This window comes from Hesperophylax consimilis, chromosome 4 (assembly GCF_061612785.1).
Source record: "Hesperophylax consimilis isolate HC1 chromosome 4, BYU_Hcon_1.0, whole genome shotgun sequence".
Classification (NCBI taxonomy): domain Eukaryota; kingdom Metazoa; phylum Arthropoda; class Insecta; order Trichoptera; family Limnephilidae; genus Hesperophylax; species Hesperophylax consimilis.
Genome location: NC_142839.1, coordinates 11,653,493 through 11,667,865, shown reverse-complemented (window position 1 = coordinate 11,667,865; position 14,373 = coordinate 11,653,493). Strand labels below are relative to the sequence as shown.

General features: G+C 33.8%; 1 protein-coding gene across 1 annotated transcript in view; it reads right to left on the bottom strand.

The window, feature by feature from the left end:
- Positions 1–14,373, bottom strand: part of Piezo (piezo type mechanosensitive ion channel component) — a 138,892-nt gene that overhangs the window by 27,439 nt on the left and 97,080 nt on the right. The window contains exons 21-28 of the mRNA XM_089651351.1: positions 14,013–14,251; positions 13,705–13,890; positions 12,509–12,710; positions 11,404–11,549; positions 11,119–11,282; positions 9,182–9,247; positions 5,405–5,529; positions 3,246–3,367 (exon numbers count right to left, since the gene is read on the bottom strand). Coding sequence (XP_089507477.1) covers positions 3,246–3,367; positions 5,405–5,529; positions 9,182–9,247; positions 11,119–11,282; positions 11,404–11,549; positions 12,509–12,710; positions 13,705–13,890; positions 14,013–14,251 — 1,250 coding nt within the window. The remainder of the gene's footprint in view (positions 1–3,245; positions 3,368–5,404; positions 5,530–9,181; positions 9,248–11,118; positions 11,283–11,403; positions 11,550–12,508; positions 12,711–13,704; positions 13,891–14,012; positions 14,252–14,373) is intronic.

Sequence of the window (14,373 nt, the reverse complement as noted above, 5' to 3'; positions counted from 1 at the left end):
CGTAACAAATTATAAGTTTTTACCGTAACTGCTAGTATGTAATTTATTCACTGATGAGAATAAATATTTTGATATCAATAAATATTTTTTCTTTTAAATTGAAATATAGGATGACATCAATAATGTAAAAAGGTTTACCATAAATTGAGGAGAGTTGAACACCCTAAATAATCCATTATTAACAATCAGAGAGAAAAATATATATAAAAATAATAAAAGTAGCAGAAGCCCAATAAGCGTGATATAACAAAGCAGCATGAGAGAAAAAATACACAAAACAAATATTATTATGTACACAGAACAAATAAACATTTTCTCCTAGCTTTTGTACTTACAATAGATAAAGCGTTTAAATAAATATGCAAAGTTATCATACAATCAACTTTTTTTTTGAACGAGAATCATAAATAAAGCTAATAGATTTTAACACGACATGGGACAAATCGAGGGTTAATCATTTTTAACAAGATACTTTTAACATGAAACAAAGGTAATAGATTTTTGATGCAATATGGGGAACAAAAATAAAGGTAATAGAAACTCAACACGATACGGGGAACAAAAATAAAAGTGATAGATTTTCATACGATACGGGGAACAAGAATAAAGGTGATAGATTTTCACACGATACGGGGAAGAAAAATAAAAATGATGGATTTTTCATACGGTATGGGAAACAAAAATAAAGGTGATAAATACTCAACACAATACGGGGAACAAAAATAAAAGTGATATATTTTCACACGATACAGGGAACAAGAATGAAGGTGATAAATTTTTTAAATTATATGGGGATAAAAACAAAGGTGACAAATTTATTAAGATATTAGAACTATATATAAACAAAGACAGATGTATAACCAGATAAGAGCACCATAACAAAACTAATAATTGGATAATTTGTAGAGCACTTTTTTGTGAAAATTCACCTGAAGGGTGTGTTGTACAAATATTACTTGCTAGGATTTATCTGACTATGTACAAACAGGTGCAGAAAACATAATGGGTGCAAATCTGGTAAAATATCATAATATCTTTAACCCATTGTAAGTGGATATTGTTGTTTTCTCAATGAAAATATGCCACGTTCAGGGGCACCTAGCATTGCGACGTCGCTCTTAATTCTACATGTATCCTACACTAGTAAAATCTAAAACTTCAAACTCGACAAAACAATTTGATGTTGCATTTTAGATAAATAACATGCCAATTTACGCTAATTCTTTACACTTTTAACAACAACAAAAAAAACTTTTTAACAAAATGATTAATTTTTTTAATAGTACATAGGGTGACAAACTTAACCAAAGATTACTGAGCATAAATGGAGTAAAAATAATTATGTAGATGGCATTTTAGTATATGGTGAAATATATATGTGTATACAGGTCTATGTGAAGTACGGTTCACTTTCACTAACCCTAAAAACTTAGCAAGTGTCCAATTTATTGGTAAAAGTCGCAGATTGTAATGCGTACATGCAAAATATGGTAAAATTGAAAACTGGTACTTCGTAAAAACACCGCATCAAAACATTTTATATAAAATTTCCATTTTTTCGTTTAAAGTTAATATTTCATATTTAAGTTTGCGAAAAGAGATTTTTACTCTAAATAAACTCAGGAATGGCTGGTTGAATATTGTCAGGAACGTGCTGATACACCTTGTTTTGTTGCATTTTTCGGTTATGTTAAGGTTTATGCTAGGTTTCAAATTCATATATAATAAAATAACAATAGGCAAATACATTGATTACTTTAAATACACACATAATGTGTCATAAACACAAGATAATCTACTACATACAAATATATTTATAAGTCAATAAAATACATAATATTATAATCTATTTATATAAAGAAAAGTGTCTGCAGCGGGCGAGGTATAGACAATATACCGAGATTAATGAAATTTCGACCTTCAAAACAAGAGGAAGGTCACCGTTCTACATGATATTTCGAAAAACCACCTCATCTCCTTTTCCCACCTCTAAACCAGAAATTTGATATTTCAAAAAAGGCTGCGTCGCCAGGGTTTTCAGGCTAGTAGTGCGTATTTATGAATATCTAAATTATTCAAATAATTGTTCTGTAACTAGAAATAAATAATAAAAAAAATCAAGACAAAAGTCTTGGAGGAATAATGTATGTATTTTCTTCAAGATTAAAAATAGTTGTTAATGTTTAATTAGAAACATTTGCAGAGATTTGATTATTTTGATGAGTTAACTTGGAGACGAAATAAGCTCCCATATCCAGAAAGTAAGTTGTTAAGAATTTATTTTACATTAAAAAAATTGGCAAATTTATAGAATAATTAGATATATGCAGTAAATGCTTTCTGGAAAATAATGCAAATATGGTGTTGTTAGTTGTGAAAAAAATTAGAATAATTAATTATTGAATAGAATAAGAAATATTATAAGGCAGAAAGTAATAGTAAGAAAATAAAATAAAAACCATAATATTTATGACGGGGCTTTCATACAGAAAATGAATAATAATATTGTGTATTAATACTAGAAGAGATTTTTTAAGCATAACACTTTTAATCTAATAAAATACCTTATTTTGTATTGTAATGATTGGGTAAATTTACAGTTATAAAACCATTTTTATAACTCTAATCAATGTTATAAAAATGCCTGGCACAGCAGGCAGACATAATATTTTTAAATAAATTAAAATTATTTTTATATTAACTACACACAGGAGGTTGTGAGAAAAATAATTTCTTTCAGTACCTATAATAGAAAATAATGCTAATTTTGCTAGCCATAAAATATGGAAAATAGAACTCCCACTTCTAATGGACTTTTTTAGGCTAGCATTTCATTGATCATATTAAAAAAAAATTGATAGTCTTTTAGAATATGTAACTTTAAATTTTCATTATATATAATCGTTTGAATATAAAATACATGTATCATACTAAGAGCATTATAAATATATTAATACAGTAAAACCCACATATAAAATCCCATATAAGAGGTTGTTTATTCGGTTCCTTGAAACCTCAAATTAAAAAATGGTCCAAAGAAACCCATATAAAAGGTTTTCTCATTTAAGAATTCCACATTCCAGTCTCTTATAGAACCTTATAGGAAAGTTTCACCGTAAAAGCAATGACAACATTGAATAGGTGAATGGAATAGAAGAATGAACTAGAAGATGATACAGTCTATGTGCTACAAAAGTAGTTGATTGGTCCTTACAGCAGCATCAGATATGTGAGCATGGCGCGACGCGACAGGGGTTCTCCTCAGGGAGCGCGTGGAGAGGCGCGAGCGCTGTGCCTGGCGCGGCAGCGACTCCCTTCGCATTAGCGTCGCCTGACCAATGTCAGTCTTCATCGCCGTGCTCAACAGCTACACAACAGGTAGTCAGGTGGTCAGGTTAGGTGGGGTTACATGCAGTAAGACGGCCAGGACACTTACAGTTACTGTCACATGGTTTATTTGGGGACAACCAATAATTTAATATGTAATTCTCAACCAGGACATTATTATTACATACATTCATATTTACAAAAGGTTGTATTTGGATTAAGGGTTTAAGTAAATCTAGGCGAGAGTTCTTCACTTTCTTTGACAATTTTACTATCATTATTTGCATGCATTTTTATAACTTCAATTGGCAGAAAATGCATAATTTATGTTTCTCCTTCCACAATCCCTGATTTCTTACATTCATTCAAAAACGAGCATCTCATTTCTTCTCAAAAACTATAGCAAGTGTCAAAGGCGTGAGAATAAAAACACAGTAAACAGTCAGCACCCAAGAATACACACTTTGTAGTCTGCTAATACAAGAAATACTATGAATGATTTATAAGGAAAATTTACAAGGTTTTCTTAGTCCGAGCTTTTAAGTTATATGTAATTGTTATTTTGTTTTTTTACATTAAATCCACACAGAGGAGGCCACCGTGAAAATAATTTCCATCAGGGCCTGTGTCATCTTAGGGTATGGTGTATTGAGGATCTTTTTGAGGAGAGGAGGGAGTGAACATAGGTCTTGAGGAGACAGCCGAGCTTTTGAAATCAAGAACGAGTCGTAGAAACAACCCATTTTCATGTGACAAATGTCAACCGAGTACAAATGATGGGCGCGCGTTAGGCGTGTTTCCCGACTATGCACCAGTGCCGAAGGGATCATTGAAAGATGGTCCGAGGAGCATCTTCCATTGAAATATCGGTAGAACAAGGACAGCATACCCACCTGACGCGTGTGCTCTAAAGATTGCAATCCATTTGTTAAGATAGGGGAATCTATCAAATGGACCGCCCGTTTCTGCATAGAGACAAGGGTTTTTCCAAGTATTTTGGGGCTCTATACTAGAGGTGCCTGCCAAATTCAACAGTGGGGCGCACTCTCGATTTGTACAAGGTCAGCAGTTGTGTACTATTATTTATATTGTGTATTATTATATATCAAATATGTACTGGAATTTGTAAAATGTTCAAAACTGCTTTCACCGGTTTTCAAACTACACCTAATTACTTACATTTTGGAACATATATCAAAGAATTTAAAAGATTACAGTCTGAGGATTTCGTCAATGGAAACCTTATACATTTTCCTAACTATCCTTATAGAACTTACGGTTCCACGATAACTCAACACAGTGACAATTCAACACACTTTTAAAAAGTGATATAAAGTCATTAGAAACGATGAAAATATTTTTTTTTTGAACCTAACCTAACCTACATAACCCAGTTAATAAAGTTTTTGTTTCATCACTTTCCATGACTTTATATAACTTTTTAAAGATGTGATTAATTATCATTGTGATGATTTATCCGGTTACCAGAAGTTACGGATAAATCATATTTCGTATTAGCAGACTACAAAGTGATGTTTAGGGCCATTTTTAGGTGCTGGCCTTTAAAGAATTATAGCAATATTTGTTTGGATCATACAGGATGCATGGCGCTTTAAACAACATTATATAGCTATCGTCCTCCAGCAGTTTAATATTAACCTGGCATGTATGCAATTCAATTTTAAAATATGCTATGTATTTCTGGTGCGATCTGTATGACTTTCATGCTACATTGGACAAGGCTGCACCAACTTACTTAAGAGATGTAAAATGATATTTTCTGAAGTACTTCAAACATACTCATACTTAATTTGTGCAACAGTCAATAAAAATCCAAGAGTGTTACCGTTCAAGGATACTTAGAGAACTGAAAATATCCACAAAATATGTGTAGTTCAAATACCAAAATATGAAGATACACAAAACTCCCATTGTACCAAAATGGCTGATTTTAATTCGATTCCTCAAAGGTTATGAACCCAAAGCGCTAAAAATAATGAAACTCCCGTTACAATGAAGCAGACACACCACACAAAACAAGATGGACAATCACAAGATGGCCGGGTTGACATATTACCTCTCCCAGGGTCACCCTCCTTTTTCCGTCATTGTCACTGTCATCACTGTCCTTCTCCGAAATGAGATCCAGTTCTTCATCATCATCAAACTCATCAAACATATAATAGTCTCCGGACCTAATAGCTGCAAATATTTACAATTTTGTTTAGCACTGTTTCAAAATTTCAGAAAACTATGAATTATTATTTTACAGTTAGTAAATATTATAATAAATTTTTGACTATCTTCTTTTTTTTGTTACAAGCAGATCCTCAATGGGATCTCCCGTATTAAGGATATATATATATATATAAAAATTTTAATGTATGAATAATGTTACGATGGTTGAGTTGTGAATGGACAGTGGGTCTCTGGAAAGTTTTTGAACTATCACAATGCTTCCGGAGCCCTCCAGGATCCCTCGATCTGATGGAGGGCTCCGGAAGCGACGCGGTAATTCAAGAACTTTCCAGATTAGGTGAGGCGCGCAACCGGTGGTGGCTGCGAAGATAAAAACGGCGCGCATCGACTTAGAAGAGGTCTTGTCTTGTTTCGATTACTATTCGAAATTTACCCGAACCCTAGCTCTAAACAATAATATGAAGTTGCAGAAAGAATTATGAATATAATTTGTGGGGTGTTATGCCGTGTTGCGCTAACTCTTTCTTTAGCCGACGTTTCGGACAGCGTTGCAGTGTCCATCATCAGGGCAGATCCGGTAGATCCGAAGATGTGATCGAAAGATCTTTCGATCACATCTTCGGATCTACCGGATCTGCCCTGATGATGGACACTGCAACGCTGTCCGAAACGTCGGCTAAAGAAGGAGTTAGCGCAACACGGCATAACACCCCAAAAACAAACAATAAAAATGCTTTTGGCCGTGAGAATCTAAAAACTTACATAATTTGTGGGGTTTATTTTTGTGCAGTTTAGTTTAGTGGTTTCGGTTTCAGTCTGAATTTTGTGTCGGTATGTGTTCTATTTCTGATCTCCCTATATTTTGGATAATTAAGTTTTAAATTTTTGAATGAATGGGATTTTGGTACCATTGTAATCATCTGTGAAGATCCTGTGCTTAATGTTGGCATAATTTTGTAAATGTAAATACAATTAATATATTAAAAATGTAGGTAAATTTATACACATTTACAAGTGGTTAAGCTGTTTTGTTGTACAATTTATTTAATTAAGATTTATTAAAATAACAAGCAGATGATTATATACACGCACACGCATCATGGAATATCACAATATAGAAAGCTTGAATCCTTGAATGAGCAATATTAATACATAAGTGGTTTGATACAAGCAAAGATATTAGAAGAACGAGATATGCTATGTTGTCCGCCGGACCGTAGGCGGAGTACTACCTAATTAGGGTACTTTGAATACTATCGGGACGTGTACGCACAGAAATCTGTTCTATGTATTAGTGCGGCTACCTTAGCGTAAGCGAAGGTGTGCAGTAGTATTGGTGAAAAAAACCGGCGACACTGGGCAAAAAATTCCACACAGTATTAACTGCTCATAGCACATCTCGTTCTTCTAATATCTTTGGATACAAGTCATATAAGAGTAATTATATAAATTGACAATATTTATTACATAAAATTATATTATACATTTTATACATATATATTATAGATCCGTAAGCACCATAAATATAAAACTAAGTACCCAAGCATGCTTTGCTCAATGTTTTTATCTTCTAGAGAACAAGTCCGCTTGTGTGTGGACATTGTTGTGATGTTAAAGTTCAAAGGTAACACGTTTTGGGATGTTAGGCTGTCCAAATTTTTTTTGCAGTCCATTTAACATCTTTTGTTAATGTTTCACACAGTTTATTTTTAAATACTTAAGATTAAATGAAACACAATCTTCATGTTTATAGGTGAGGCTAATTAAAATATTTTAGAAAAAAAACGTTTTGCACGTTATGTTTTAAAATATTAAGATGAATTGTTTGTTGGCAGGTGATGGAATATGAAAATATAGTTTTGTCCTTATAAAAACTCACTTCATTTAAGAAAGGAATACAAATTCTGTATCGGATTGAATCACCAATATGATATTGTATTTTATAATAAAAAAGCTTACAGACTAAGAATTTTTCACCGGAAACCTTGTACATTTTCCTACTTATTTCATTTATCCACCCTTATTGAATTTGTAGTATTTATTGCATTTGCAAACTACAAAGTGGGAATTTTAAAGTGCGGGTCATTAAGATACATTTATTTAGCACTAGCTGTACCCCACCACGCTTTGCTGTGGTTCAGTCAGTCTGTGCAGATAGAGAAACAATAGCGCGAGTTGCTTTTATGTCCAACAGATGGCGCAGTTTAAAAAAAAAAGTTTGGTCACATGTGACAAAAAAGCATGTTTTTACCTGTCACAGGTGACATCTATATAATATAGGTATATAAAAACACAGGCGTATTCAAATGCAAAGTTGTGTCAAAATTTCAAAGCAATCGGTGAAGAACTTTAGGAGATTTTAAACAAATGAATATTTACATTTTTATTTACATATATATGTTGGACGAAAAGTTTTTTAAAAATCAATATCATATTGTTTATTTTCCAGATGTTAAAATTTATATTTCTAGTACACCTAAAGGTGCCTGTAAACGATCAAATTTGTTTGTCAAATTTACGTGTTTGTCAAATTATTTGAACGTCTGCGGCCTTGTTTGATGTGCTTGTCAAACAAACTACGTGTTTGACGTGTTTGTCAGAAATTCTGATTGACGGAAAGTTTGAACGATATTTGACAACATGTTTGAACGTTTGCGGGGGTGTTTATCAAACAAACGTCAGTTTCGTGTTGCCATCACTATGGAGAGTGCTGCGTCATCGAATGTTATAAGTGAAAGAGACTTTTTATTACATTTTATATACATATATCGCGATCTGCCGCAACTGTGGAAAGTAAAATGCAGGGACTATATGGACAAGAATAAAAGAAACGTAGGAATAAAAAAAATAACGGATTTATTAAAAGTATTTCGCGCCAATATTACGGAAGAAGAGGTGAAAAAAATATATATTGGTATATTTAGCTCTTAATTTTAGCCATTCTCTAGACTAACACCTTCTTTTTTTTCTTTTTAAGACACAGAGCTAATGTCAACGCAAGAAATGCTTTGTCCGCATCCGTCATTTTTAACAACACAAAATATTTCGCTATTCACCCCACTTCAGCCCGGATACAATAAACGTCAAAAGACAATTCCCGGCGAAAGCTGTAAATAAATGAACTAATATTTGACAAACTTCATTTGAACGTTTGCGGCCTTGCCAGGCCTTGCTCATCAAACACGTGACGAGCAAACGTAAAATTTGACAAACAAATTTGATCGTTTACAGGCACCTTAAGATGCAACATATATTAGAAGAAATATTACCTTTTCTTATTAAAAATAACATAATACCTCATATTATTAAATATATTATAATATAAATTATAATTTAACCAGAACATGCTCATAATGAAAATATGTACATAATAATATTTTTTTAAAGTTAATTCGAAAAAAACCTATATGTATAGATAAATTTAAATCTTTCACCTTTAAAAAAAATACATAATATTATCATTAAAATGGTTTTAAATGCATTTCATATCTAATATAAACTTGCGTAGTTAAGATTTTATTTTAAGAATACAAAAACCATCAGCTGACAAACAGATTAGTACACAATAGTATGATGATTTCAAATGTCATTATTATGGAAATAACCACAACCCTGTTAAAAGCCACAGCGTTAATGCTATTTATGAGAATTTTACCATTTTTGTAGTCTTTTGGTGGATTTTTTTGGAACGTCGGCCTACTACGCTGAGGGAAAATACCATCTATAAAGAAAAACTCTTCAATTAAACAGAGGAAAAGTTATAAATGGTAATTATTATTATTTTTATTAGATCCCATGGCTTCCACTGCATTCTCTCCAGTTTTAAATCTGTGAGTTTTCCATGCAAAATAACTTTTCATTTGTTTGGTATTATCACAGCGAATCCGTCACCATATAAGTTTTCCTGAAATGCAATTTGCACTGACAAAAGATGTAAATCGGTAGAAATAAAATCAGGTACTTTCAGTAGTATGGAAATAATATCACTATAAATTAAATCCTTAATTTAAAAGAGAAACATATTTTATTTATATGTGCGTAATTTATTTTTATAAAATGTGTGGGATTATGTACATAGCAAAGTCTGTTTAACATTATTTGTGGGAACTGAGATTAATGTTATTTTTACCTCAAAACCTCTTGTTCATGAGCAAGCTAAGAACATTAGTGAACATTCAAAGATTAATTTGCACTATTAACAAAAACAATATTTATTCATGTTATTATAAAAGTTAAAGAATGATTGTTGTAAACATGTATTTCATTACAATACTGTTTGGGTTTGTATATTATTTTACATTCATTCCGTGCAAAACATAATTAAATTTATTAGTGCACTTTTGGAATCAGACATCATTTTGTATTGTACGGAGGTAAAAAAAGACATTTAATTGCGATCAGACATAATTTCGTAATGTATGGAAGTACAAAATGACATTTGATTGCAATCAGACGTATTTACGGTAGAGTATTGTACGGAAGTATGAAATGATATTTAATTGAAACTGCACGCACTATTTAAAGAAATTGAGAATTGAGTGGAAAACAAAGAAGCCAAAGGATAATGACAAATATATTTTGAACATAGACGAGCTTTAGGAAAGGCTTTTTATGTACAGTTGATCATTGTTACACCTAAATTGTTGGTTTGTACAAATGCAGTGTTACTGTAACCACAAACACAGGATGCTTTATAAGAGGATAGAACATTACATGTGTGATGGGAGAGTAGAGAGCGGCCGGAGAACGAGATGACAGAGTGTCTCGGAGTGTGCAGCTGTGGCTGGTGGTTCTGGTGGAGGCAGCTGTGGAGGGGGCGGCGCACCGTGGGAGGGGAGAACACGGGGTAGGACTCTGAAGGCGAACGCGCGCGAGGATTCAACTCCGAGGAAGGAGGCGATCCAAACGATATGCGACGAGGCTCCAAATAAGCGTCCAACGATACTGTATTCAGCGCCGAGAATGGCGATGGTGGTCCAGGGGGAGATTGCAAATGCTGCGGTGATCCTTCTTCGCTGATGGGGGTATGATACCCTCTAGGGCTCCCCGGAGTGTTGGGAGTCCCCGGAGTTGTGGGTGTGCGGGGTGTGTGGTACCCATCGGCGGGGGTCCTGATAGAGACGCAGCAATCGCTGGCGTTTGAACCGCTTCGTTTCAGGCTACTCTTGAGATCCGATATATCTTCTATTTTATTTTTCCACGATGCGTATTTGAGGAGATTTAATACGGAAGGAAGGAATAAAAGGTAGGATACAAACAAACAAACACGGTGAGTTTCACACGTAGCTATCTTAATTATGCAATACAAAACATATCTAGAAAAATCAGATGCTTAATTTTTATCGATCAAACCATGCCTGTTAAGTAGATCACAGAAGTGGTCTGTTATTTTAATGAAAACAGCAAACAAATAAATAAAAACTGACTTCAAACAATGCGGTACCTTTGAATTTGAACTTAAATGCAGTTTCTGAAAACTTGAAGTTGAATAAGCATCCATGTGTAGCAGTTTCTTCAAGTTTTCTTCTTTTTAAATCTTGAATTTGGACAATTGTAAAAAGACAGGAAAATAATTAGTGAATAGCTTCTTACCCACAAAGTGATTAGTGGTGTCTTTAAACGCAGGTCCCTGAATTTTTTGTTGATTTGCTTTGATTCTGTCCATTTTAACCTTAATCTTCTCCAAGATCTTCTTTTCCTGCTCGTCTTGCAAACCCATTTGTTTTATTCGCAATTCTTCAATTAATTCTGCACCTCTAGAAACAAATCAAACAAAAAGATTTATTTATTATTATGAGATGCCTTGTCAGAATGCTCTTTGATAAAATTTCTGAAATCTTACATTCTCTGCTCTAGGAAAAGTGAATATTTATTTACCTGGACTGTAAAATGGTAATGGCTTTACTTTCATTGATTATCCTCAAAAAGTAATGGCTTCTGAATAGCCTCTTCTGCATCAGAAGGAAACCAAAACAAACGCCATCCCATGCCAAACCAATATCTTCACGAGGCACGGCGCATTCCTGAAAAACAAATTCACTATCAAAATACATCCAATTAAATAATTTAATAACTTTTTAAATTCCGAGCTAGAATCTCCCACTACTTATAACGTGAACGCCTGTGTAATGTTGTTCACAAGTTATTCTGTTTTGATACCTGCAGTGATGTGGAAATGGCTTATGAGACTCTAGAATAGACCAACTTGCTCACTATTTAAGAGATTAACCAATGGAAGTCAGAAGTAAGAGGCCGACCGAGGAAGAGGTGGACTGGACTTCATCGAGGAGGATTGGAGTAGAATGGGAAGAGCTGAAGGAGAAACTGACTGGAGATGAATAGCTGGTGATGGGACCGTAGTTTGTGGAGAACATTTGTGGTGGAGGTCAAATCCTACCCTGGGATGTAGGGTCTGATGATCAGCATATCGCCCAGCCACACAAAGGGGATTTTGTTCATGATATTTCAGATCTTCCAATTCGAATTCAGAAGATTAAAACTGGTCATTCTGTGAACACTAGACCTCACTTCCAAAAAAGCATGTTTCTAATTATCTCTATTTTATAAATCAAAACCAAATTTTCCCCTCAACTCATAAGATTTATAAGTAGATACTTAAATACCTACCTACTTAATCATAAAATTTTATGTAACATTTTTTTATTTCAAATAATAACCCTAAATGAACTATACAATTTGTCAAAGGACATGTTGCTATCTCAGTGACAATTATTTTTAAAAACTTTCTTTAGGCAGGTAGTTACCATAATATGTATTGTAAAAATGTGAATAAGAATGTCCGAATCGACACAACGATTTCACATTTGAAAACAGAATCTTTACTGAACCATTAAACAGCCACCATCTCGAAACAGAAACGGAATGTATAAACAAATTTACAGACGAAATACAAAACAGTCAAGTTAAAACAGGAATTCGCTAAGCTCAGTCAATAAATCAGTAAATTTAAAGTTAAACTTACATGGTCGTTTTGTTCTGGACGCGTCATTTTGAAGAATGTTTTTAAAGATCTGCCGCTGAATTTGTCGATACATCCAACGCCCAAGAGCTGTACAAGCCAGCAGGCATTCTGGGCCATTGACTGTATGAAAATGCAACCAAGTATCTGCAGAGCTGCTTTTATGACTATAACCGCAACGTTGTAGCCCAGTAACCAATTCCACCTGGAAAATAATTCAGCATAAATAAATAAAAAAAACACCAATTTCTTATGGTTTGCATAGTAAAGTGATGCAAATTATGAAGATAACACAACTGCTACAAGGAAGATAACACCACAAAAGCTCCACACTTCCACTAAAGCATAATATACAGTAGAAGGCAATATTTCAAATGTGGACCTCAAAAACCAAATTTAAAATTAACAAATTTGAATGCAATACGAAATTTGACAAAAAAAAATTCAATAAAATGTCATGCTCCGTTGCTGAACCTTCAAATTCAGGTACATATTCGAAGTAAATTTGCAATAATATGACATATTTCTATGTAAATTCGTAAAAATATGATGTTTCCATGTAAATTGAATTTTCGCGGTAGATTAGTGTCGCGGTCGGGTCTTAAAACTGTGATATTCTAAGTAAATTTTTAAAAATACAAAGTATTCACAAAGCATATTAAATATATTACTCAGAATAAAATTAAAAATTGAAGGCAGATTACCGGCAAAGCCTGCCTATCAGATTCAGATCTATAAAATAAGACAGTATAGGGCAATAGGGCGAGTACACGACGTACTGCCGCAACATGTTAGACTGTCAGCTATGTAGGTATATCGATAATACCTTGTAGACTTCAATATTTAGGCCTTTGTTTTGATGAGATAACATTAATAATTAATTTTAGAATGAAAATTTGACTTAAAAATGATTGATTTAAAAACCAAAAAATGATTAGATGGTTAACATTGATAAAAAAAATGTACTGGAGGTCCTTGCTGAAGAATTTAAAAAAAATCTACATACAAATTGCCCTACGACGGGTATCGTTCAGAGCACTGATGATGTCACGCAATCCCCCCACCTTTTACCGCTCGCATTACGGTCATTTTGGCAGGTATAAAATGATACAAACATGGAGAATTGATTTCACTATGAAAATGACCAAAGAAAAAATGGACTCAAATTCCTTATTAGCATTCGCTTAGTAGATACTCACCACTTAAGGGTACTTTTGATGGGTCTGAGATAGAGGTCAGTTCCCTGCCACAGGAAGACAAACGATCCAATGAGATACCCCATGGAGAAAAGGTTGACGCGATTGGTCCCAGTCAGGAACATGATGGCCAAGGTGAGCCAGAGGGAGCCCAGCAAGGCCATCCGCTTTATCACATCCAGCCAGGATCTGGGGAAAGCCAATGTTCATAATGGTTACCTTTAGAAAAAGTACACTTCATTTGATTCACCAAGTATGTTACAAAATCAGGGATGATTATTTCTGTACCAAACAATGTCAATTTCTTTTACCTTATGTATGTTACAAAATCAGGGACGGGGTTGATGAAATCCTGCGTTTCCCAATCTTCTGGAATGGTGTCCGTATTACAGCCTCCTTTATAGTTCTCCCCATGCCTCCGTTCAATGCGGAAGACCAGAGATTGACGCGAGCACAGCAGGAGCAGGATCAGGTCACAGATTAGCTTCAGAGCGTATGGAGGGTGTGTTGGGTCGGGCAGCATCATCCAGTTTCGTGTACGTTGCAGTATCTAAAGAACAGATGAAAGAAACTCTTTAAAAGAAAATTTTGTATAAAGTATATTATGATTTTTAAAAGGAGTAAATATTTTTTTACAGAATGTTGGATTAAATGGGTAAATGTTTCCTCCCT